Source organism: Girardinichthys multiradiatus, chromosome 15 (assembly GCF_021462225.1).
Source record: "Girardinichthys multiradiatus isolate DD_20200921_A chromosome 15, DD_fGirMul_XY1, whole genome shotgun sequence".
Lineage (NCBI taxonomy): Eukaryota > Metazoa > Chordata > Actinopteri > Cyprinodontiformes > Goodeidae > Girardinichthys > Girardinichthys multiradiatus.
The window spans coordinates 9012737-9038030 of record NC_061808.1 but is presented as its reverse complement, the minus strand read 5'-3'; the positions used below and the strand labels follow the sequence as shown (position 1 = coordinate 9038030).

Below are 25294 nucleotides of genomic sequence, written 5' to 3'. Positions count from 1 at the left end.
CAACGTTTTAATTACAATCCCAGTTCACAAGGCAACAGTAGAGAAGTGATGATAGTGTAATTCCCCTGCTACGCCACTAGTTGGCGGTATGTTCTTTGAAACTCAACAACGTGCACACTTCCTGCTTACGAAAATATTTATTTTTCCCTGTCTACACAACAACGAAGACCAGGACTTTTTTAAACCATTACACTCTGGAAATTGTGCCATTTTCTGAGAAAACTTGCACCGTTGTTGTGAAAACGAACAGTAGAAACTGAACAAAACTGTCCCGTTTTCACCAGAAAACGTTGTGTAAAAAGGCTTCAGTTTGGATAGAACAATAAAGACTAGATGCCTAGAAAAAATGCCGAAGCACCTTTTTACTATCTGCAGTGGAGGACTCTCCACTCAGCTCAGACACATCCCCCAGGCCGGGCTCCACATGTTTTCCTCCTTCCTTTTTAGGTGTCAGCATCTCCAGCATTACGTCCACCTCTGTGCTGTCCCCTGCAGGAGTCATGGCTTTGTCCAAGCTTCCTGATGACTCCATAGCCTCCACTTTGTCTCCTTCTCCCACATCTCCGTGGATGCCAAACTGAGTCGGGTCAGGCATGTTGCCGAGGATATCTGTTACCTTTATGTTCTTTGCTCCCTCAACGAGCCCTCCCCCGAACATGGAGGACCAGATCACATGAAAGAAACCAAAGATGAGGCTGAAAATTCCTTTAAAGAACCCAATAGAGATCATCCAGAAGAAATAGAAGAAGCCTGTGATCAGCTCCTTGATGCTCAGTTTCTTGATTTTCTTGAACTGCTTGCGTGCGGTTTTAATGGTAAAAATCTGCCGGATGTCTGCAATCTTCTTCTTAACTGAACGCCACGCAGTGGTGAAAGCTGAGGCAGACTCATGGACACCATCTTCTGCCGCAGAAAGTTCCTCGAGGATGCTGTGCACTTCTTCCTCTTCCTCCTCTTCAGGCTGCTCAACAGCGTCTGGTTCAGATATCTGTGAGGCCAGCTGCATCTCAAAGATGGTGTCCTCGCAGAAATTCACAAACATCTCCATCTTCTCGCTCTCTCCTCCCTCATTCACTACATCAAAGATGAACTGGCGCTTGGATTCTTTCACCTGCGGCTTTTCCCACTGCTCACGGCTCGACTCACTGATCTCAAAGTAAATCCTCTCGATTCGCTTTGCACTGCCCAAGATTTCAATACGACCCAGGTAAGGCTCGAAGTAGCTGAGAACACTCTCCGCTAGATCCAAGAAGGTGGCCAGTCGGGAGTCGTGGGGCATGTGTTCAGACAGGTTGGTCAGCAGCACGGCCACGTTGAAACCAATGTCTTTGGCCGGCTCATGGAATCGCTCCACAAACTCCTTATAATTAAACATGTCATTCTCATCGGCCTCTGCACAGGAGAGCAGGAATTCGATTTCTGACTGGTTGTACTGCTTCTGGCTCTCCATTGACTTCTGGAACTCCTTCTTTGAAATAATTCCTTTAAACTCTGGGTCGTACTCCTTAAAGTTGTCAGATGTTGTCAGATCCTTCAGCTTGAGGAACATATCGAAGAATTTGAGGATCATCTCCACATTGCTTGAAGACTCCACCAGAGTGTCAACCATCTGCTTTCCAATTGTTCCGTTTACCACGTTTCCTGAGGAGGTATGAAACCCTTCCAATTACTTTATGCTCTATATGTTTAAGATTATATTGAGTTAAAAAAATAACAATTTTACTGTGTTTTACAGTCTTACCCTCAAGGAGAGACAGCAACATGACAACCATGTCCTTCTGTAAATCCATCAGTTCCTTCAACAGCTCAATCTGACTGGCATCCTTCAAGGGGATTAAAATCTTTAGGATTTGTTTCTGTGGACATTTTATACCTAAACAGACCAATTGTTTAACATATGCAAACAAACACAGAACATAAATGCTAACATTGTTGACAGTAATAGCATCACTGAGAAAAGAAAAAAAATGAATGAATGAAAATCTGTATTTATTGCTAAGATCTGCCCTCAAGTTAGCATTGGCGCTGCAGCACAGCTAGTTGCAACAAGAAATTATGAGTTTTAAACTTCCATCTGGCATTGTCTTGTAAATAAGGCAACTGATGGAAATACATTTATTGATCTTTGCCATGTCAACGATTTAGGCAGATAATCATTGCAAGTGGTTTTAGTAGGTTTCAGTGATTGTGTGTCTGTTTAAATTATTGCTGGTGATTAATAGTCCTTACAATTAAAGTCCTTACATTAAGGAATCCAATATTGCCACCTTTGTTAAGCAAGCCACTGAAATCTTAGTTTCATTATCCTACTATAAATCTGAATTAAAGAAGTACCTGGTACAAGGCTCTGTAGCTTTATAGAACATTGGTAACAACTATGTCCAGAGTCACTGATGGTAACACTGTAGAGATGCGGAAAGAAATCGGCTGGTGACCAGAATCAGGCGATTTTACATCTTCTTCTGCCTTGAACCGGTGACAGAAAGTCAAAAGTCCAATCTTTTTTCAAACAGTAAATGCACAATGCCTAAGCGCTAACATGTTGCTCAAACAACAACGGTCTTCGGTGTGTATGTGTGTTACAGTGTGAAAAAGTCTCGAAGTGAGCTATTTTCCACCGAAGCTGGAGGAAGCACAAAAGGTGTAAGAAGTTTATTTTAAAGGAGACTATTTCTTCTGCAGGCATGTCAGCTATCTAAGCAGGCCACTAAATTTAAACAGAGAGTTTGATTTCAGCAAATTACAGCAAGCTGCCCCGCTTTTATTTGATCTTTAAACCTGCTGTCATTGAACATGCTGGATTTGCAAATGTAAAATTTTAGCTCGGTAGTCATTTTATCTTTCTTTTAAAACATTTTACAGTAACATGGTCTAGATTTCTAATATGACAAAAGAATGATCACCAATGGCAGGAAGGCTCAAAAAATTTCTTTAAGAGAAACTGGAATCAGCTCAAATCTGTATCGGCAGGTCAACATTTTATTATATTCTAAATGGGATACTATAATGTTTATCAGAAATAGACGAATAAATGAGCACAGCTTATTCTGCATTATCAATTCAATTCAATTCAAAGATACTTTATTGATCCCCGAGGGGAAATTAGAATCCCAGTACAACCCATCCAAACATACATCATGACACAAGACAAGGGGGGACGGGTCTCTTATTGTGCAAAGTTAAACAGCTTATTTACAAGTGATACACCAATAAAGTCTAATTTTAATCTACTTCCTTTTATTCATATCATACCAACTCCATCAAATTACAAATAACCCAGTTCAGTTCAAATTATTTAAAGTCATTCCATTTCAAATCTAAACACTGCTGGTTTTTAAGACACCAAGGATCATGCTTCAATGTAACTTAAGGTAATTTGTGTAAAAAGCAAAATAAATGAAAACCGCTGGTTTAGTGTACCTGTGATAGCTTCATTTGCATGTTTGCAAACACATGCAAGAAGCCAACAACTGCATCCCACAGTCTGCTATGAGCTAAGCTCTGCTGGTTTCCAATACAAGGGCCCTGCAGGTAGGAAACGACAAAAAAAGCGCCATAAAATATATGACCAGAATTATTATTAAATTACATACTTGAAAAATTCTTACCTGAATGTATTCAGTGAGCGAGTTAAATATTTGCTTGGCTACAGATAAAGCTTTGGAGAAGTTGTACTTCCCAGTCTCATCAATTACATCTTTCCCAGAATAATACCAATAAAAGTCACTGATTGATTCCTAGAGACATGAAGAGTATTAGATATGATCACAATAATAAATACAGCACCGATGAAAATGAAGATGATGTCAGATGTTGAGTGTTAGCCACCTGGAGACGGAGCAGATAGTCCACAGTGCTGATAATGATGTTGACTGTGGTTGTATTTCCAGTTTGGGTTCTCAGAAAGTTTTGGAAATCTGACAGAAAAAATACAAATTAGGCTTCATTTAACAATTACTACATATTATAGCCATAGTTTTAAATTGCTTCCTCACCTCCATTGTGCCCCTCACAGAGAAGTTGCAAAAAGCGGAACAGACCTTTGGTGAACTCATCATTCTGAAGTACCTTGGAGCCTTAAAAGACATATTTATAAGAGATATTTATGCATCTAAAGCTCAACATCTTTATTTGTTTAATACAAATGCTATAGTGCCTTGCAAAAGTTTTCATACCCACTGGTATTTTTCATGTTTTGTCACATTTCAGTCACAAACTTTACCGTATTTTATTGGGATTTATCTGATAGACCAATACCGACAGAGTACCACATAATTGTGTGGTGTGTGCAAGGGAGAAGTTGCTTTTGTTAAGAAAAGACAAAAACCAATTTTTTGTAGCAGAAAACTAAAACTTCACATCTCCGTGAACTCGCCATCTCCATGGTGATGCACGGTGGTGGCAGTACAGTGATGCGGGGATGCTTTTCTTCAGCAGGGACAGGAAAGCTGACCAGAACTGATGGGAAGATGGATTAAGCTAAATACAGGGCAATCCTGGAAGAAAACCAGTTAAAGACTGCAAAACACTTTAGACAACAACCCTAAACACACAGCCAGAGCTACAATGGAATGGTTTCTATCAAAACATTTTCATGTAATAGAACGGCCTAGTCGAACTCCACACCTTGACCTGTTTTGCAAAAATGACTGAGCATAATTGCAGCAAAAGATGGTTGATTCAGAGGGGACTGATACAAACACGCTAAAACACCTTTCATTTTTATTTGTAAAAAGTGATGAAAACCATAAAATTTGTATTTCCCAATAATTAATTGATCTGTCACAGAAAATCCAGCAAAAATACAACGAGGTTTGCAGTAGTAATGAGAGAAAATGTTAAAAGGTGGAGGTATTAATACTTTTGCAAGGCGGTCTATCATATAAAACTTTCCTGGAAAGCATTTATAATAATGCAGGCCGGGCATGTCTTATGTTCAAATATTTTAAGCCTTTAGATTGCAGGTGGAAAACTGAATCCAAAGTGTTTTTTATAAAGAAAAAAAATGCTTTTATATTAAAACAAGAATGAAACACAAGGACATTTCCTTAAGCTGGAGAAAGCTGAATAACTTTCACATGCAGGCCGTGAAGAGGCCTGATGAAAGCCATGAAAGAAGCGGACAGACGGGTTTATAATTCGCTTTAACCAGCTAATCCAGTCAGAATAAAGAAAATGAAATGGATTCCAAATCTGAAAGCAGCTTGTAACACCATGTGACAGTTAAGAACTACGAAACATGGCCAGCTGTGTGGAATAGGCCCCAATTTTAAAGCAAGCCAAAGCTTTGCTTGAGCTGCGGAAGAGCCCACAGACCTTAAGTCAAACCTGTTTGAAGTGGCATAGAAAGCCTTACAACATATCTGAGCAGCACTAATCAGGATTGGCATTAGTAAATGTTAACATGGGAGGGAAATTTGAACAAAAGCAGGATAAAACAAAACAGGCAGTGAATTTTAATGGCCCACTTTGAGTGTGCTCCATCAGCATGCACAGGGTCTCCCTTCAGACATCTAGAGGAGATGACGGAGGAGCTTCAAAAATAAAGTGGGAGTATAGACCACAGATATGGAGGGGACATTCAGGGTGGAAGCATAGCCATATCACGATGATCTAAATTTGCTATTTACCCCGCTGAGTGTGGACTGCCATCGATGGGTTTTTAAAATGACAGGAAGGAGACAAACGGCACACGAAGACAAGCAAAAAGAGAGGACACCGAGTTACAATACAAAGAGATATGAATACATCAGCTACGAGTAGAAAAACAAAGACATGCTGTTTAGGACAAAGGGGGAAACCATAGGCCTTGGTTGCATCTAACAAAACAAGAACTCGGTCAAGGTGAAAGGTTCAGAGACAACAGTAGTTACAGTGAATTGTTAAATCTCAGTGGAAATGATGAGCAGAAGGACTGACTGATGAGGAGACAAACAGTTTGATGAGAACGGAGGTTGTGTTGAAAGTTAGAGAGGTGAGAGCTTTGAATGTTAAACCAAAAGTTCCTTTTCTCTGCTCCTAATATGTGGACATCAAACTTTTACTCAACTAAATCCAGTGAGACTAAAATTGGGCCTCCAGTGAATAACTTCTCCCTACTGTCATCACATTCAAAAGACACAAAAGACATCGCACCCACAACTTCACTGACTCCAAGAGAAGCAGGAAACACACAGATTTCATCTTTATCTCAATGAGATTCTGATTCTTTGAAAGGCCAGACAATAATCAGATTTTCGCATTTATTCACACATTTCAAACACTAATATTCAACAGCTAATATTGTTCAGCTTTACCAGAAAACTGTCTTTACAAATGCAATTGTGAGAAATTTTTATGTCTATTATGACTTACTTGAACCTTCTTCTGTCACCATGCCAAGTCCCTCTGCCTTGTTTTGCCTCTCAAATGCATTCAAGTCCAGGACACTGGGAGAACAAAGTACGATATTAAATCCATCTATTTAATAGAACAGTGGAAATAGTGACTAAAGGTTCTAAAACTGACTGAAATAAATGTTTTTGTGCAAGCTTTGTTGCTTTACTGCAATGTTTCTATGATATACTGAAGTTTAATATTAAACATTTCATACGTTTTAATGGCTTTGATTGAGAAAGTTTATCGAGTTTATTCAACGAGTCAACATGTACAGTGTTGACTTTTTTCGAGACTTTTACAATTTCACCCCGGCATTCTTTATATCAACTTCTGGGCCAAATCCTGCATGATGGTAACTGATTTGTGCTTTATCAGTGCTGGAGCTTGTCACATTTTTTTTTAATCCACTCACTTTATGACTTGACCACAGCTTCTCAACAGGATTCAAATCATAAATGTTTCCTGACCGTAAACCCAATTTTCCAATGTTTTGATCCCTGAGCCACTAAGAAATTACTTTAACTTATGACGTGGTGCGCCATTGTGCTAGAAAAAAATTTACATTACTCCTGGATTGTTGGGCAACGCTTCACCTCCAGCATGTTTTAATTCCATTCATTACTAATGGCAGTGATTGTAGGCTTAACTGGTGTTGAGCGCACATCAATATTCTCTTGTTGCTTTGTTGCAACAGAACTCAGTTTAGCAATCACCTTTACTTTTGCTGCAGTCCTATTTCCAGATTCATCTGAGAAATTAGCTTTACCTCTGCACTCCAGGTCCCAGTAAACACACCTGCCTGCTGTCATTGCTCAGCAAGCTCTGCACTGGTGGCAATCTGATCCTTGAGTTAGATCCACTTTTGGAGATGGTCACTTGCTATTCTTTTTTTTTCCAAGCATCCTGAACCTGTTTGAACATCTTGATGATTTCATGAATCAGGATTGCTACATATTTCTCATGTAAAAATGTTCGTTCGTTCGTTCGTTCGTTCGTTCGTCGTCTTCCGCTTATCCTGGACCGGGTCGCGGGGGCAGCAGACTCAGCAGAGACGCCCAGACGTCCCTCTCTCCAGACACCTCCTCCAGTTCCTCCAGGGGGAGCCCAAGGCGTTCCCAGGCCAGCCGAGAGACATAGCCCAGGCCAGCCGAGAGACATAGTCCCTCCAGCGTGTCCTGGGCCGTCCCCTGGGCCTCCTCCCGGTGGGACGTGCCTGGAACACCTCCCGAGGAAGGCATCCAGGAGGCATCCGGTATAGATGCCCGAGCCACCTCAACTGGCTCCTCTCGATGTGGAGGAGCAGCGGCTCTACTCTGAGCCCCTCCCGCATGGCCGAGCTCCTCACCCTATCTCTAAGGGAGTGCCCGGCCACCCTACGGAGGAAGCTCATTTCAGCCGCTTGTATCCGTGATCTCGTTCTTTCGGTCATGACCCAAAGTTCATGACCATAGGTGAGGGTAGGAACGTAGACCGACCAGTAAATTGAGAGCTTTGCTTTTCGGCTTAGCTCTCTCTTCACCACAATGGACCAGCACAGCGCCCCCATTACTGTGGCAGCCGCACCGATCCGTCTGTCGATCTCCCGCTCCATTCTTCCCTCACTCATGAACAAGACCCCGAGATACTTAAACTCCTCCACTTGAGGCAGGAACTCCCCTCCAACCTGAAGAGGACAAGCCACCCTTTTCCGGTCGAGTACCATGGCCTCGGACTTGGAGGAGCTGATCCTCATCCCAGCCGCTTCACACTCGGCTGCGGACCGCCACAGCGCATGCTGTAGGTCTTGGCTAGAGGGGGCCAGCAGGACCACGTCATCCGCAAAAAGAAGAGACAAAATCCACTGGTCCCCAAACCAGACCCCCTCCGGCCCTTGGCTGCATCTAGAAATCCTGTCCATAAAAGTTATGAACAGGACCGGCGACAAAGGGCAGCCCTGCCGGAGTCCAACATGCACTGGGAACAGGTCCGACTTAGTGCCGGCAATGCGGACCAAACTCCTGCTCCGCTCATACAGGGACCGGATGGCCCTAATAAAGGGCCCCCGATTCCATACTCCTGGAGCAACCCCCACAGGGCATCACGAGGGACACAGTCGAATGCCTCCTCCAGGTCCACAAAACACATGTGAACCGGTTGGGCAAACTCCCATGAACCCTCGAGCACCCTGTAGAGGGTATAGAGCTGGTCCAGTGTTCCACAGCTGGGACGAAAACCACACTGAAGTTCGACTATCGGTCGGATTCTCCTCTCCAATACCCTGGCGTAGGCCTTACCAGGGAGGCTGAGGAGTGTGATCCCCCTGTAGTTGGAAGACACCCTCCGGTCCCCCTTCTTATAAAGGGGGACCACCACCCCAGTCTGCCATTCCAGAGGCACTGTCCCCGACCGCCACGCAATGTTGAAGAGGCGTGTCAACCATGACAGCCCTACAACATCCAGAGACTTGAGGTACTCAGGGCGGATCTCATCCACCCCCGAAGCCTTGCCACCGCGGAGCTTTTTAACCACCTTGGTGACTTCAGCCTGGGTGATGAAAGAGTCCAACCCCGAGTCCCCAGCCTGTTTCCACCACGGAATGCGTGATGGCAGGATTGAGGAGATCCTCGAAGTACTCCTTCCACCGCCCGATAATGTCCTCAGTCGAGGTCAGCAGTCTCCTGCCCCCACTATAAACAGTGTTGGCAAAGCACTGCTTCCCCCTCCTGAGGCGCCGAACGGTTTGCCAGAATCGCTTCGAGGCCAACCGGTAGTCCTTCTCCATGGCCCCACCGAACTCTTCCCAGGCCCGGGTTTTTGCCTCTGCCACAGCCCGGGCCGCAGCATGCTTGGCCTCACGGTACCCGTCAGCCGCCTCAGGAGTCCCACAAGCCAACCACAGCCAATAGGACTCCTTCTTCAGCTTAACAGCATCCCTTACTGCCAGTGTCTACCACCGGGTTCTGGGATTGCCGCCACGACAGGCACCGCAGACCTTACGGCCGCAGCTATGGGCAGCAGCATCGACAATAGATGCGGAGAACATGGTCCACTCGGACTCTATGTCTCCAACATCCCCCGGGATCTGGTCGAAGCTCTCCCGGAGGTGGGAGTTGAATACATCCCTGGCCGAGGGCTCCGCCAGGCGTTCCCAGCAGACCCTCACTATGCGCTTGGGCCTGCCGAGTCTGTCTGGCTTTCTCCTCCTCCAGCGGATCCAATTCACCACCAGGTGATGATCAGTGGACAGCTCAGCCCCTCTCTTCACCCGAGTGTCCAAAACATGCGGCCGAAGGTCTGATGATACGACAACAAAGTCGATCATCGACCTCCTGCCTAGGGTGTCCTGGTGCCAAGTGCACTGATGGACACACTTATGTTTGAACATGGTGTTCGTTATGGACAATCCGTGACTAGCACAGAAGTCCAATAACAAAACACCACTCGGATTCAGATCGGGGAGGCCATTCCTCCCGATCACGCCTCTCCAGGTGTCACTGTCGTTCCCCACGTGGGCGTTGAAGTCCCCCAGCAGAATAATGGAGTCCCCGGGAGGGGCACTTTCCAGCACCCCCGACAGGGACGCCAAGAAGGCAGGGTACTCTGCACTACCACTCAGCCCGTAGGCTGAAATGATAGTCAGAGACCTCTCCCCAACCCGAAGGCGCAGGGATACAACCCTCTCATCCACTGGGGTAAACCCCAACACGAGACAGCTGAGCTGGGGGGCAACAAGCAAACCCACCCCAGCCCGCCGCCTCTCCCTGTGGGCCACTCCAGAGTAGAAGAGAGCCCAACCCCTCTCAAGGAGATGGGTTCCAGAACCCACGCTGTGCGTGGAGGCGAGCCTGACTATTTCTAGTCGATATCTCTCGACCTCCCGCACAAGCTCAGGCTCCTTCCCCCCCAGCGAGGTGACATTCCACGTCCCTGTGTCGTCTCAAATTTCTAGAGTTCTTATTCCTTTTTCAGCCAACATTTAAGATTTGAATTCAAGACTTTGTACTGACTTTAAGCACCATTCCATATTCTACTCTTATAATTCACTCAGAATAAAAAAGTGATATCTGCTGTCCTGTCCTCTTTAACACTTCTCCCTTACACTAAGATCACTGAAATGATGCACACAGGTCATTTTGTTGCAGGGCTTAAACAAAGTCACAATTATGTTTTTGTAATTAAGTTACTTCTCATTAACTCTGCCATTAGTTGCAGTTCATCTTTATAGCAGCCTAGAACACAATGGAGATTGCAACCATACATTGTGAAGCAATAACGTTAGTGAAAATACAAGATTTCTGTCTCTTAAAGCTTCTTGCCACAACAGTATACATTAACAATCCCTACCTGCAAGACTGCATCAGTCCTGACAGACTCTTGAAAAAGCCTGCATCTCTTTTTTCCTTCAAGTAATCGAGCATTTTCTGTTTAAAGAGAAGATTATAAAATAATAGAACACTGACACATAATGCAGCACATGGTAGCTTGTTGCATGGGAGCAGATAATTAGATCAGTGATGCACAAGTTCACCTGTTGAACTTGCACGTTGCCTCCATTTAGGATGGAGATGCCCAGTTTGAGGGTGCAGGTCACCATGGTGCCCAGACGACCTAATAGTAGAGATATAAAGGTAGTAGTCAGCTGCTTTTTATCACGTTTCCTAAAAATTCTCATGAAAACACCATCCTATAAGAATTTCCACACAATGTTATGCTTCAGTTCATCTATGGGCAGGATTCCTATATGGTATAAAAAAAACTGGAATCCTATTTTAGTATTTTCCAGGTCTGGATGAAAATGGAAAAAAGAACTTAAAAACTAGGAAATCAAAACTTGTGTTCTTTCGTCCTTCCCTTTTTACTTTTCTCCCTCCTTTATTTTCTTCTCATATCCTTCCTTCTTTACTTATTCCACAGGTGCCACCTTCCTTCCTTCCTTTCTCCCTTGTGTCCTCCTTCCGTCTTTCTTTCCTTGAGTTATTCCTTTTTACTGCCTTGTGCACTTTCTACCTTACTTGTTTCCTTCTTCCTTCCATTATTCTTTCCTCCGTTTCTTCCTTTTATTATTTCTTCTTTTCTCCCTGCCATTCTCATGTCCTTCCCACTATCCGTCCTTCCTTGTGTCTTATCGATTATTTCCCTCCAGCTGTACTTTTTTTTTCTTCTTTAGGTCTTTCCTCCCTTCCCTTCTTGTGTCCCCCCTTCTTTTCTTTGTTTCATCCTTCCTTACATCCCTCATTGTGTCTTTTGTTCTGTGCTTCTTTCCCTCTTTCTTTGAATTTATAGTGAACTTTGGTATTTTCTATTTTAAAATTAAAGTAAAGGACTAATCGTTCTGGCAAGTTTTCTGCATAAAAATGCATGTTGGAGATTTTGATTCAGATTCAGATCAAGATTTTCACATCAATGTTAGAAACAGAAAATAATCAGCTTGGGAGACCAAGTTTTAGTTTGGTTGTTGAAAGGCCATTTTACGAAAATATCAGAACATAAACAAAGATAATTTCTAAATGATTTTAAGACTTTTAGATGATTACAAGCAGCCAGAATATTCATCTTACACCCCTGAGATTTAGAATCTCCTTTCTGAAAATGTTCAACAGAGCACCATTGGTCCAGTTTTACCTTTACTGGCGCTGATCATCTGTAGCACCATTTCAGCAGCCCCACGGGCGTGCAGCCTCGCTTGCTGATATAGGATCTTCTGCTTTTCCATCTCCTTCTCCTGAAGGTGAAAAGCATATGTGACTCACAGAAACATATGAAAACTGTTTGGCAACCGCTGCCCCAAGCAGCCTGGATCACAGTACCTCAAATGTCTTTTCCCGCTCTTCTTCCTCTTCCTCCTCATCCTCTGCACAGCTCTGACAAAATAAACCGACACAATTTAAAGTCATTGATTACTCTGGGGCAGAAAGAATATGTTGAAACAATTTAAAAGATGATTACCTTTGCCATCATGTCTGCATATGCAATGTATAAAGGATCTTCTTCCAGGTGGCTGAAAAAAAGCAAAATCAAATTTTCCTGTGAATAGTCACAGTATCTTGCAAAATCCCCTTGAACATTTTCACACTTAATCACAAACTGCGTTGCATTTCATAGAAATTTTATGTGATAAAACGTCACAAAAGTAGTGGACAATTTAGAAGTAGAAGCCTTTTTTTATAAATAAAAATCTGAAAAGTTTGGTCAACGTTTCTATTTAGCCCCTTTAACTTTGATACCCCAAAATAAATTTCAGTGCATCTGACTGCCTTCGGCAGTCACCTAATAAGTCAATAGGGCCCACCTGAGTGCAATGTATTACCAGTTTAAAAACAGTTGTTGCAAAATGCAATGACATGGTTTAGATCAAAGCATATTATTATATTAGAACGCCTTAGTCAAAGTCCAGACCTAAATCCGATGGAGAATCTGTGACACGATTTGATTTTCTCCATTCAATATGACAGATTCTAAGCCAGTTTAGTAAAGAAGAATTTGTAAACATTTTAAGGTTATGTATTCTTATATGTAAATCTAGAAAAACACCCAAAAGATTTAAAGTTGTAATTGTGGTAAAAAGATGGTTCTTCAAAGTATTGACACGGGGAGGCTGAATACAAATGCAAAAAACACCTTTAATGTTTTATTTGATAAAAAAAAATTAACCATGTAATTTTGTTTGATTTCCCAATATTTTACTGCAAGTTGGTCTATAACATAAAATCCCATTAAAATGTTGACGGTTTTTGTAAAGCACTGCATGAAATGAGCATCAAGCAGTTGTGGAGGACTCTTTATGTTGCAGTTCTGAAGCCTATTTTCACAATTGAACTTGTCTCATTCAGTTATTTGACCTTCTCACCTTCTCTCTGTCAGAGCGTTGTGACTGAAGTGAAGGATGAGCTGGTGGAGAGGGTCTGGCTTGATCTCATCCACCTCTTCTTCCTCTTCCTCCACAATCTTCATCGGGGTCTTCTACAGAAGTCAACAATAGAAGAGGTTAGCTCTGCCCAAGCTGCATCTTAATTAACCACTCTTCCCACGGGAGCTTCTCTTACTCAATGTGTTTCCTTTCAAACGTGCACATATTTGCAAACATTTTTTAAAACATGTAAATGAGTCACAGTTATCTCTCACCAGCATGCAGATTTTTTTTTTTTGCCTGGACATTCCTGGAGAGAATGAAGAATTTGAACTGTGTTGGAGCAGGTTTCCAAAAACATGCATGGTGCAACAAACAGATGCAAGCAATAAGCTAACATGAAGAATGATCCTCATCAATAACAGTAATCCTCAAAACTGACCAGACCTAAAATTAGACTCGGGAAGTTAGGAAAACAGGGACGTTTTACAGTTTCACAAAGATCAAATATGAAGTGTGACCTTCAACAAGTCTAGGCGAGCATGCCACTGACGATATGGCCACAGAACGCACTACAACGTCACTGTCACACACTTACAGAGTACAGCGAAGAGACAACTGATGGGTTGGATCTGCATCTGACAGCTACAACAGTCCCCCACTGTAGTGTGAGGCCTTTCTTACCACTGCTGTCAGAATGCCATAGCCTGCTTTTCTGGCCCTGTGCCTCCTGAGATGATCATGCAGCCTCTGACTCTTGACGGATCTCTGCCTCAAGGATTTAGCATGCCTGGAGCGGGGGCCCCTGGGCACCTTGGGCGTGGTACCCGCCCGGACTCGCTCCCGAGGCTCAACTGGCATGAAGCTAAAGAAGCATTCTGCAAACAGGACCGGCAGAGGGGTGCCAACACAGGGCATGTTGCGCACGGGCAGGATGAGCCCAGTACTTACTGCCAGGTCCTGAACTAGCTTTTCCTCAAAGGAGTACTCCTCTGCATCTATCCAAAGCCTCTCAAAGGCCGGGATGAAGAAGTTGATAGCACGATGCCTGGGAAAGGAGGAGGTTAGGGGAGATGGGGAGGAATGAAGAGGAGATGGGAGGGAGGTACAGTGGCATTAGGATGGATTCTGGTGAGGTTTTTCTCCTTTTTTTTTTAGGAGACAGGAAAGAGATGTCAGAGAGGAGGAAGGGGTTACATGACGTGCATTTCAGGCAGGGTTGTGATTGGTCAATGTAGGATCCACTGGCTCTTCTGACTGGTCAAGTTTGGTTGCTATATAGACTGCAGTCACACCTATGTGCTTGGGAAATTAATTTTAGGCATTTCAATTTCACAAACACATTTCCTCAAAAGGATGAACACATGTAGGGAGATCTTTCAAAGGTTTATATGAAATCAAAACAGGAGGACAATTACTTCAGATTTCATGAATTCTGCACTAAAAGAACTGGATATACATTTCTAACAGTATTTCATTTTTTCACCATTAATTAAGTATTGCCTTAAAATCAATTTCCTCATCAGCTTGTTTCAGTCAATTTTCAGGCTTGTTCTAGCTGACCAATCAGAATCAACAGCTGGTTGCTAGGCAGACGTTGGTCCACAGCCTGGTGGATGAAAAGAAGGGGTTTGAAGGTATGAAGCATTCGCTTTTAATGTCACTTTACCGTCAGCAGGGAGAACAGGCGGTCAAAGCTCGAGGCTTTGAACGCCCTTTCCAGCCAAACCTCCCGATAGCCATTCAGGAAGTAATTATTATTTTTGTATCTGAGAGAAGGGAGGGTGAGGTAGTGTTATGAAAAAAAACAACAACACAGAGGAGAGAAGGTCAGTGGGGAGGGGATGGAGGTTTAAATGGGTAAAAGACCCTACATCTACTTGTTATGCTAATTTAGGATGATATAAAGCAGTATTTCACAGAAGTCTTTTAAAGGCAATATTTAAATGTTGAAATTAAAAGTTTCGTAAGAGTGACCCGCCCAAAAATAAATGTTCACCTGGGTAAATTGTAAAGTGGAGCCATGCGGAAACAAGCCACCACGGCACGCTTACGCTGTTTGGACAGCAGCTTCTGCATGACGCACTTTTTATTCCTCAGAGGTTGTTCTACCTGGGAGGGAACAAATGTTCAAGAATTACATGATGGGAATGCTTGTAACACTTAATCTTCAGAAATCATTTTTAAAAATATATGTAATTTATGATTATCATTTAACTATTTGGCAACTTGAGCAACTGCTATTTTGCTTTCCTAGTTGGCTTAATTGTTTAAGACGGTATTAAAACTATAATAAAAAAAATCTGATATTAAATATTACCAATTTATTCCAAAAAAACTGTGGTTGCAAAATGCTAAAGGTGACCTTTCTGTGCAATTACATGTATAGTATACCTGAGTTCAAATGAAAATGTACAGTGCTTTGCAGAAATATTCAAACCACTAGAGCTTTTTCGCATTTTTTCACATATTGTATTGAAGTAGAATTTTATGCAATAGACCAGAAGAAGCAGATTATTTTTAAGCTAAATGTAAATAACAAATGCTTAGAAAATGTAAGCAAAAAAGTTAAAAAATTTGAATAGTGTGATGTGTATATATATTCAGCCCCTTTAGTCTGAAACCCTGGAAAAATGTAGTAAAATTGCCACCCGAAATCATCTAATTAAGAGAGCCTACCTGTGTATATTTTCATCTGAGTACAAATTCACAGTAGTGGCAGCATCATGCTGTGGGATTGTTTCTCTTTAACCAGGGAATCGGATTAGAACTGATGAGAAGCTAGATGGATTAAACTAGATTAAACTGCAATCCTGGAAGAAAAGCCGCAAAAAACTAGATACTGGAATGGAGGTTCACTTTCTGGCCCCAAACATACAGCCAGGTCTAAGGTTGAATGGTTTACACCGAAGATTATTCATACTTTATATTATCAAGTCTAGACCTAAAACCTGTTGATAATATGTAACAAAACTTAAAAAACAAACTCCTTAGATGTTATTGGTTGAATCTGAGCAAATATTTCAGATCAGTTTCATTTTCTAAATATATACAGCTGGCAGAGACACACCAAGAAAGACTTGCAGCTGCAACTGCAGCAAAATGTGGTTCTTCAAAGCATTGACTCAGAGGGAACTTAATACAAATACATGCCACCATTTTTATATTTTTATTTGGATGTATTAAAGTTTGCAACCTGAAGAAAATGTAAAGGTTTCCTAAGACTGAAGGCTCAGCATGTATATATAAATTTTAAGAGCAAAGGAGTAACTATTTTACAGTTTTTAATGCTTTTGTGTCCCTTTCTATGTCTATTCCTTGTTTTGAATATATTTTAAATTGTTTTTACCTGCTCCAAGTGGAAGACTGCAGCAGAGATGCTCTGGATTCTGTCCACTGTGTGCTCTGAATCCGACGGTTCCTCAGACTTCACCACAACATCTTTATAAAGGTTCAGCTGCCAGTAAACTGCTGGGTCATCAGACTAGAATAATAATAAATAAATAAAAATCAATCAAGAACATTATGGTCAAGGGAATTCTGTTCTGATTCACACTTGCTGCTTAAAATGCTGAATATGATTTTACCTTTTCCTGAAGGTGGACGTTCTGACGCAAGTACTCCTTTACTTCATCATCTGTGTCTTTCTATGAGGAGAAAGCATACACAAAACTATTATTGCAAGTCAGTATAGTTAATTTATTTTTATTAACTGACCCTTAAATAATTGGGATGCACATTTGGATCCACTGTGGGGATTTTTTTTCTGTCCTCTTTGTTTGCATAGTTGGAAGTTTATTTCAGCTTTAGCTCTCTGTAAAAGTTGTGCATAAAATGCAGCAACACACTGTTTACCAGTTAGAGCACCTTAAATCTACCTTAACTACAACCATCACTCAAATTGAAAGGCCATTAATAGCTTTTAATCAGGCTGTGTAAATGAATAAATTTGTTATACTGCAGATTTGAACAATTCATGAATTAAAGTGCCCATTTATCACCTAAAAGTAACAGCTATGAAAAGTGAACTTGCACTTAAATAGTTAAAAAATCTTTGCACCAGGTCCAGTTGGCGGCTCACCAGACTGTAGCGTATCTTGGCCAAAGAGATGAGCTCCTGGTCTCCAGGGGTGCACATGTTCAGGCCAATAGGCAGCAGCTTCTTGAGGGCGGCTACAATCAGAGACGTTTGAATGGAGTAGTATTCACCTCGACGGCGCTTGTGTTTCCTCTCCTGGTCCCCACCAGACTAAAGATGGAAACAAGAGTTAAAAGATTTGGATTAAAATGGCAAATTAGTGATATTCTTTTACTGTATAAAGAATTCTCGGGCTTTAATGAGGAAAATGGTTTTCTCACAGAGGAGAGTAGTTTCACGCATATGTTGCATGCTAACACAATTAATTAAAAGCACACTGGTCCTTAATAATGAAACAATTTGTTTTCATTTTCTCTCCTTTCTTAAGCAGGTAGTCATAAAATTCAAGAATAAATTAGTCTTTACCTTGGACATTTTGGACTTGCCCTCCTCGGTTAGGAAGCCCAGGTTGTTGATCTCGTTCTGAATTACAAAGTTTTGCTCCTCGCGCTTGAAGTTCTATACCAGAAGAGGAAAAACAAAAGTCTAATAACAAGACTGTTGAGCTAGTATAACGGGGTAACATGACAGACTGAGCAGAGGGACCTACATTGGATTTGCACCAGAGGATGAAGATCTCAGCAACCATCCTGAAGAGCTCAGTGGAGTCTGCATCTGGCTTCTTCAGCCACCTGGACCTGGGTGGGATAAAGAGACACTTTCAGCTGAGGTAAAAAGTGCATGTTCCATTCTGTCTCATTTACATGAACTGTACCATACAAAGCAAACTTTATGAAATACACTATATTGCAAAAGTGTTCGGCTCACCCATCCAAAATAACTGAAATCAGGTGCTCCAATAAAAAAAAAAAAACATAGTAAAAAATTTAATAAAATTAATAATAAATTGCATTTATATAAGTATCTCAGCCTACTACAAAACAACAATAAAAACATAAAAATACTAAAGGCTGCAGTTAAACTAGGAAATATCAATTATAAAACCTAGAAAACTGACAGCCACTGTCAGACTCGCATCTAAATACAGCTTTAAACAGCTGTATTTACCTCCGCCACACATTTACACACAACCCCACTCCCATAGGGGCGTGCTTCGACAACTCAGTCAACAGTATTGTTTGTTTTTCCTTCATGTCCCTTTGGCTTCATGATGGTTTTCTGGTCTATGTTGGCTTCTAATATTTTGTTTGCTGAATAACATGGCACAATATTTGCACGTGCCAGTTTGGACAGGCCTTTCAAAAGTCCTAAACATAGACGCAAAAACAGCACTGCTCCATTTCAGGTTTGATAGATCGCATAGCATGTAGAAAGGAATTACATTTGCATATCCTCCTCCCATACATTTGCCCGTTTGGGTCATTATGTTATGTTTTGCACATTTATGAAGGCAAATATGCTAAGAAGTTTGCGCTCGCCGTTACACTGATTTTACACACGCAATTCAATTTGCGCTGTTTGTTTTTAAACATGCAAACCTTTTGAAATCAGGCACATAGTGTGTAATGTCCAGCTAAGAGGAGAGGTCTATACATATATTGTACCTGTTGTTGTCTACATAACGAATAAGCATGGGGTAGAAAGCATAGAGGTCCCTGCAGAGCACAGCAAACTCATCCAGAATGAGCAGCTCTGCTTCTTGGATGTCACCTTTACTGTCAGCCTTCAGCAGCTCCTCCTCAAATACAACCTGCAATCAAAGCACAAGTCCATAACAGAAATCTGTTTATTTTTGGTCATGTTTTAACACATCAGATGATCATTTGGTTTTACAGCCTTCTCTCATTACGCTGGAGTTTTTACACTTATACAAGTGTTATTTGCAACAGCTTTTTCTTTCTTCACATAGCTTCAAATGTACATAAGCCATTACTGAAGTTAGCTAAATAAATCTTTTAAGGACAAGACTGGCTTACCAGGCAGGTAAAGTACAACTTACAGTGCATCTGTGGTTCCTACCTTTACTGTCTTTTTCTTTAGTTTCTCCATTGTGGGCAGGAAGTGTGTTCTCAACAAATCGGCTCCAGCTTTGCAGATGATTGGCTGAGAGTAAACTGGAGAGCAGAATGGTGAAAGTTATAATTGGGACAGAGAGATGGGTTATTTAACAAATACAACTGTAAGCAGGAAGAATCTGCAGAGATTTTTTTTAAAGACACTTTTTCCTACAGACAAAATTGTAAAATCATTGTTTCTGAGGGTCAAGAAGGTTTTGTGTGTCAATCCAACTTTTATTTAGTGTGATCAGAAACAAAAATGGCTTTTCAGATTTATTTTTCTGCTTTCGCTTTAAACCAGTTAACTCTGACCAAAAAGTCAGGCTTAAGCTTCTAGACTTAAATGATTAACCAATGTTGTGTCTGCACTGACAGGCAATTTAGCAAAGAAAGAACCAGTCTTAATTTAGATCTTTAGGCACTTCATTATCTATAGGCGGTTATAAACAACACAATTTGTTCCCATTTAGCAATATTTTCCATTATGTTTAGTTGGCTTTTAAGAAAATAGACAGTTTGACTGGTATTAAGTGACATTTTAAGTCCAGTGGTGATTCCCAGAGAGCTAAAAACTGAAATCTTATGCATAGTTGATATACCTGCAATCCTCTTCATCCAAGGAGCATCATCAATGCCGAGGTTGTTGTTTAGGATCTTCAAGATGTTTCCCAGAATAATGCTGAGGTGTTCAGAAGTCACCACGGTGCAGCACTCGGTATCTGGGGGCGAGTTCTCCGGGCCTTTCTCCCACCAGTAGGACAAATAGTTGCACAGCATGGGGAGGACAACCTCAATAATCTGCAGGAAACAGGCTGCTGAACATTAAACTTTGAAACATGGTTCAAATGACTTACTTAAAAGTAAGAAAATACAACACAGCTCTTGCAAATTTGCCAGAAGAATAAGACAATCTGAAATATATAGGGTACCAATTGATACATTGGTTCCAGTGAGGTCAAGCGCCATAAAAAAAAGGGGCTGCAACATCATGACTTTAGTCCTAATGTTATATAACCTCTCAAAAAAGGCAGCTTTTTATATGAAAATCCCTTCAGACCTGTGGCATGTCACTGTAGCGAGCACCGGACTCCGACACGTCATTGACGTCCTTGAGTAGTTTGTCAAGGCGAGGCATTTCTGGACACATCTCCTCCACGGTGTCGGGCATGCTCAGAACTGCAACGGTAAAACATCAGTCACTGTGAGCAAATGCAAGGGCTGCAATCTCAGCAGGGTCGATGAACGTCAAACATGAGACGAGGATCAGCTGGACACTCACTGGCTCTCTCTCGGGGGGTCTTGGTGTTAAAGACTGAAAGCGGGTTGTGGGCATTTAGGTGAGGCTCCAGGAAAGCTACAGGTATTGCTCCCACCAGGGTTGCCAGACTCTCCCCAATCGCTGGCAGATGCCTGTGTATAACAACACATAAAGAAATTGAATTTTTCATACATTAGGATAAAATGCTAAACAGTTGACACAAAGTATGATTTAAAGATTCCCAGGTATCAAGTGTTGGTAAGTAAAAGCTAATTTGCAAAAAAAAAAAATATATATATTTTGTCAGCAAATTCTGAATGCAGAGCAAAAGACAATTATTTACATTAGCAGTATTTTATTTTAGGATGAGGATATTTTATAACAGGAGATGGGAAAAGGTAGGGAAATGTTTAATCAGCCTTGGTTTAATAACATTTATGGCTAAAAATGTTTTCCCCAAACAAAACATCATCATGAAATATAGGATTTGTTTAACTTTTCCCTAAACTTGACTTAAAAAAAAAACTGATCAGGGACCATTTTGAAATGCATACTGCCAATAACTAATAATGGACCAGCCATTTAGCCAGCGATTAAAATCTGGCAAATTTTCCTTAATTGGCAGTGCATTACTGCTAAATGTGAACTTTCCCCCCGTTTTTCTAAATGCATCAAATCGTAAAACACCAACTTACTTTTACTCATTAAAACACCAAAACACAGATTGTGTTCTGATAAAATTTAGTTTTAAGTTAAGTAAACCTCAGATAAAGGTTAGGGATATATGCTTTGATCCATAGATTGGGATGATCTTGAAATCTCAAAATTCAGCTGGATTTGAAACTTCAACCTCTATCAACCTACCTATGAACTGCAGTGTTTTTTTTTTTTTTTTTTTTAGTCATTGTTTGTGTAAAATCATTGAATCACTGAAAAAAATTCCATTCATTATAGTTTTTGCAAATAAAATCATAATTGGCCAAAATTATAATTAGCAGGGAACCCCTTGAAGAATAACAAAAATCAGTATCAGCATTTTAAAAACCTCATCATGGCATCTCTACCGGTAACACGTAGCTTTACAGCAAATGAGTTGACCTCCCACCTCTCTACGAAGACATTCTTGCCAGTTCCCAGGCTGTAGAAACACATCAGGATTCGGTAGCAGGACAGCTGCACATCATCCACTAATGAATAAAACATGCACGGTTAAACATCGATTAAGAGGGGATGGAAATTCTGGTGGGAAATGGTATAGATTAGATTTGATTGATTTGGCCTTACTCTGTTTCAGGTAAACTGTAATCAAACTCTCTTGATTATTTCTTATTGTTTCAGGGTGATTATATATTAAGCAGGAAGTGTCGAAGTGAACTTACAAAGCAGGTCCACATCAAACTCGTGTGTCGTAATATGTTCAAACAAGGCAGTGAGGATGGGGAGCAGGGCCACAGTCACATAATTGATGCTTTGAGTCACACTCTTAAACTGGGCACGCGACTGCATGAACTTCCCCAGCTTCAGCATCTCCACCAGCTTCTCCAAGTCCTCAGCTGCATTCTCAAAGAAGGCCTTGAACCCGACTTTGACCAGATCTGCGCCAGATTTCATCACTGTTCTGGAGAAATATTGGACGTTTTGATAATTGTAAGTCACATGAAGACAATTTCCAGAGCTTTGTTAATGTTGATAGTAAATAAAGGTTGCGTACCTTGTGTCGAGTGAGTGGGACAGGATGTGAAGACAGCTCACCATTATTGCTGAGTCACTTCCTGTAACAGGAAGACATTTTTATGGTGTCTGCTGGAACTGATTCAAAATCCTGACAGATCAAAAGCAAACAGGCACAGACAGTGCCAGTCTTACCAAAGAGAGAAATCCTGTGTCTAACAAGAGCTGCCATCTTACAGAACAGGCTAAAAAAAGGAGAGGAAATAAAGACAGAACTGAAGAAAAGCTGATAGAAAAGTGAAAGAAATGAAGGAAAGGTTTTAGGAATATATTACACTGCCAGATAACTCCACTCAAGCAATTCAAAGGAAGAAGAGACTAAAAAAGATCATGCTTTGTTTTTTGGTGATACCTGGTGACCATCTCCTTCTCTTTGTTGGAGGCACAGCCACAACTGCTCAGGTTCTTGCTAGGTGTAGACAGGAAGTAAAGGCAGTGATTCTTAAAGGTCTGGTCAATTAGTGGAAGCAAAGTCTGAGGAGAATAAAAAGAAAACCTTAATAAAAAAAATGTTCTGAAATAAAACAGTATGTGAGTGGCATAGTTCTAAATACTCATCCCGACCTTTGCAAAGAACTTGATTTCCTGATCATGGGGGGACTTGTCAGTTTTCCCACTGGTAGCCATTGCCTCTGTAGATGGTTAAGTCGTAATTTGAGTGTTCGTGTTTTTGCAATTGGTCATATTACTGTTTATGCTGAAGACTCACCAAGATGGGCAATAAACTCCTGGGCAGAGTCAACATTTTTCAGCACCCTCTTCAGGAACTTGTAGGCAAAACGCTTTTCCATGGAAGACGAGTCCTGCTCCATGTCCTTCAGACCTCTGAGAGACAGAAGAACAAGAGGTAAAGAGATCTGACACAACTTCAATCCATCGTTTCAATTCATTTTTATTCATATGATATATTTTAGCGCAAAAACATCAATATTCCATAAAACTCACACACATCTATACACAATCAATAAATGGAAACTAAACTAATTTCTAATCCTGTTTGTTCTCGTCAATCCCAATGAAAATCTAAATATCTTCATTGTATAATCTTGTAAACTTTCCCTTTACCTTTTGCAGGTATCTTTCTGTCATAAACCATCGACACTCATCTCCAATCACTTCACTCCACCATTGCTTTGTACGGCTGACTCCAGGTACCTCAACAGGTCCACTTTTACATTCTCCACTCCTTGCATCTTTTCTCTTTCACAAAAATGAATCCTATCTTGCTGCTAGTGACCAACATCCCTTTTCTTTTCGGACCATACGTCCAACTCTCCAGGGTCTCCACTACCCGCTCATCACTGTCACTACAGATAATCTCAACTGCAAACATCATCATAGTCCAGGGGGACTTCTACCTGAGCTTATCTGCCAACCTCAGAGCCGATACTTGATTAAATACCACTTCTTGCACATACCTCATTGCTTTCTCACTGTTGTGCATTCACCTAAAATATCTTACTGCCACTCTTGTCTTCCTTTAACAGAAGCATAGTCCCTCTCTGTTCAGCCTATCATACGCTGCTTCTAGATCCTCAAGGATACAATAAAACTCCTTCTGACCTTTTCTTTAATTGTTCATCAAGACTCTTAAAGCAAACATTGCATCTGTAGCGTTCGTTCTCTGCATGAAACAAAACGTTTGCTCACTGATTACTGATGTCTTTAAAACCTAGCTTCAATAACTCGTCGTAAGTGTATCATCAACACTTACGACAGCCCTCTTTATGTTGATTAAAACTGATACCAGTACACTTTATTCTCCCATCTTCAGGCATCCTCTCCCTCTAAAGTATAATGTTTAAAAATTTCAACAAATAAAGAACAAGAGTTTCCTAAATAAAATGTTAATGTGACTCCAAGGTTTTACTTTACTATGAACTAAGACAGACCTATACCTATCTGATTTAATAAGAGCACATTAAAAATTAAAAATCAAACGTTAAATCCTATAACAATACAGCATTCTGGGAAATTTAATGGTGACAATATTTTACAATAATTTTTGTGAGTTCATAAGATGTATATTTCAATTTCAACAAATTAATAATCTGTAAACCTTATGGAAGCTTCTTATTGCTTTTAGTATTACTTAATGTCAGTTGTTGGTATTTCTAGAACGGTTTTTGCTTTATTTAAACATGCATCATATTTTTTTTATTTCTATCATTTGAAATAATTAAACTCAAATTTAAACAATTTAGAATTATTCACTTCAATCAAAAAAAGAATAAGATGAGGACAAAGCTCACCTATTCAAAGATTACAGGGAAAATTAAAAAGCAGTTAATTTAGCATTATAAAGCAAGGAGATACAAACTTTACTTTTTCTATCCAGGATAAAATTATAGGTTTTGAAAGAGGCTCACCTTGTGATAGCATAGCCACTTATCTGCAGGAACTTGAAGAGCTCTTGAGCCTTTTCTTTGTCTCTGTACTTCTCTTTAGCAGTCAAGGTATCATAGGGAACAAGTAGCGGATGAGCCAGTCCTCCTCCTGCTCAAATAAGAGTCATTTCAAATGTATTTTGCAAAAATATAATAGTTAGAGAAATGCTTATTTTTAGCGGAGCGTTTTAATTTTGACACCTTTACTAAGAAGTTCTGACTTCTTCTTCTTAGCCCAGATGTTGTGGTAATTTTCTGCAACCACTTCCACCATACTCTATAGAAATAAAAGAAAATATCAAAACCTGAACAGTGGAGGGTATTGTTTTCCCAAACTAACACGCTTTAAAACCTACCTGTAACTCTCGGGACAAAGTGACATTGTGCAGGTCCATCGGAGCAGGACTGAATCCATTAGACTGCACAAATTAAACAAAGGGAATACAAATAAGGCAGGAGATCCATATCCTTTTCCAGGTAGAGTTATCAGTTAACCTGCTTTAATCAGAAACACTATACAATATTCTAGAATTTAATGCAACTGTCTGAAACTTCCTTTTTTATCCCATGTTGATTTCTGTAAACACACTATATGAAAAGGTTGCTATGGTTTCAGGC

The 25294-nt window shown here is 40.9% G+C and overlaps 1 protein-coding gene across 2 annotated transcripts in view; it reads right to left on the bottom strand.

Moving 5' to 3' along the window:
- The window catches only part of ryr3 (ryanodine receptor 3), a 153647-nt gene that overhangs the window by 17650 nt on the left and 110703 nt on the right, over window positions 1-25294 (bottom strand). The window contains exons 56-91 of one of the 2 annotated variants that reach the window (XM_047387608.1): window positions 25033-25095; window positions 24878-24953; window positions 24659-24785; window positions 22999-23114; window positions 22854-22921; window positions 22642-22763; window positions 22425-22474; window positions 22270-22330; window positions 21938-22176; window positions 21664-21745; window positions 20580-20710; window positions 20358-20476; window positions 19900-20098; window positions 19263-19357; window positions 18848-18993; window positions 17893-17980; window positions 17709-17801; window positions 17286-17453; window positions 16792-16851; window positions 16554-16688; window positions 15204-15316; window positions 14156-14252; window positions 13205-13317; window positions 12304-12355; window positions 12165-12218; window positions 11980-12079; window positions 10886-10965; window positions 10702-10778; window positions 6355-6428; window positions 5631-5645; window positions 3996-4076; window positions 3829-3917; window positions 3609-3737; window positions 3421-3525; window positions 1742-1823; window positions 359-1641 (exon numbers count right to left, since the gene is read on the bottom strand). In XM_047387608.1, the coding sequence (XP_047243564.1) occupies window positions 359-1641; window positions 1742-1823; window positions 3421-3525; window positions 3609-3737; window positions 3829-3917; window positions 3996-4076; window positions 5631-5645; window positions 6355-6428; window positions 10702-10778; window positions 10886-10965; window positions 11980-12079; window positions 12165-12218; window positions 12304-12355; window positions 13205-13317; window positions 14156-14252; window positions 15204-15316; window positions 16554-16688; window positions 16792-16851; window positions 17286-17453; window positions 17709-17801; window positions 17893-17980; window positions 18848-18993; window positions 19263-19357; window positions 19900-20098; window positions 20358-20476; window positions 20580-20710; window positions 21664-21745; window positions 21938-22176; window positions 22270-22330; window positions 22425-22474; window positions 22642-22763; window positions 22854-22921; window positions 22999-23114; window positions 24659-24785; window positions 24878-24953; window positions 25033-25095 (4782 nt within the window). The remainder of the gene's footprint in view (window positions 1-358; window positions 1642-1741; window positions 1824-3420; window positions 3526-3608; window positions 3738-3828; window positions 3918-3995; window positions 4077-5630; window positions 5646-6354; window positions 6429-10701; window positions 10779-10885; window positions 10966-11979; window positions 12080-12164; window positions 12219-12303; window positions 12356-13204; window positions 13318-14155; window positions 14253-15203; window positions 15317-16553; window positions 16689-16791; window positions 16852-17285; window positions 17454-17708; window positions 17802-17892; window positions 17981-18847; window positions 18994-19262; window positions 19358-19899; window positions 20099-20357; window positions 20477-20579; window positions 20711-21663; window positions 21746-21937; window positions 22177-22269; window positions 22331-22424; window positions 22475-22641; window positions 22764-22853; window positions 22922-22998; window positions 23115-24658; window positions 24786-24877; window positions 24954-25032; window positions 25096-25294) is intronic. The other variant, XM_047387609.1, reaches the window with a different exon arrangement.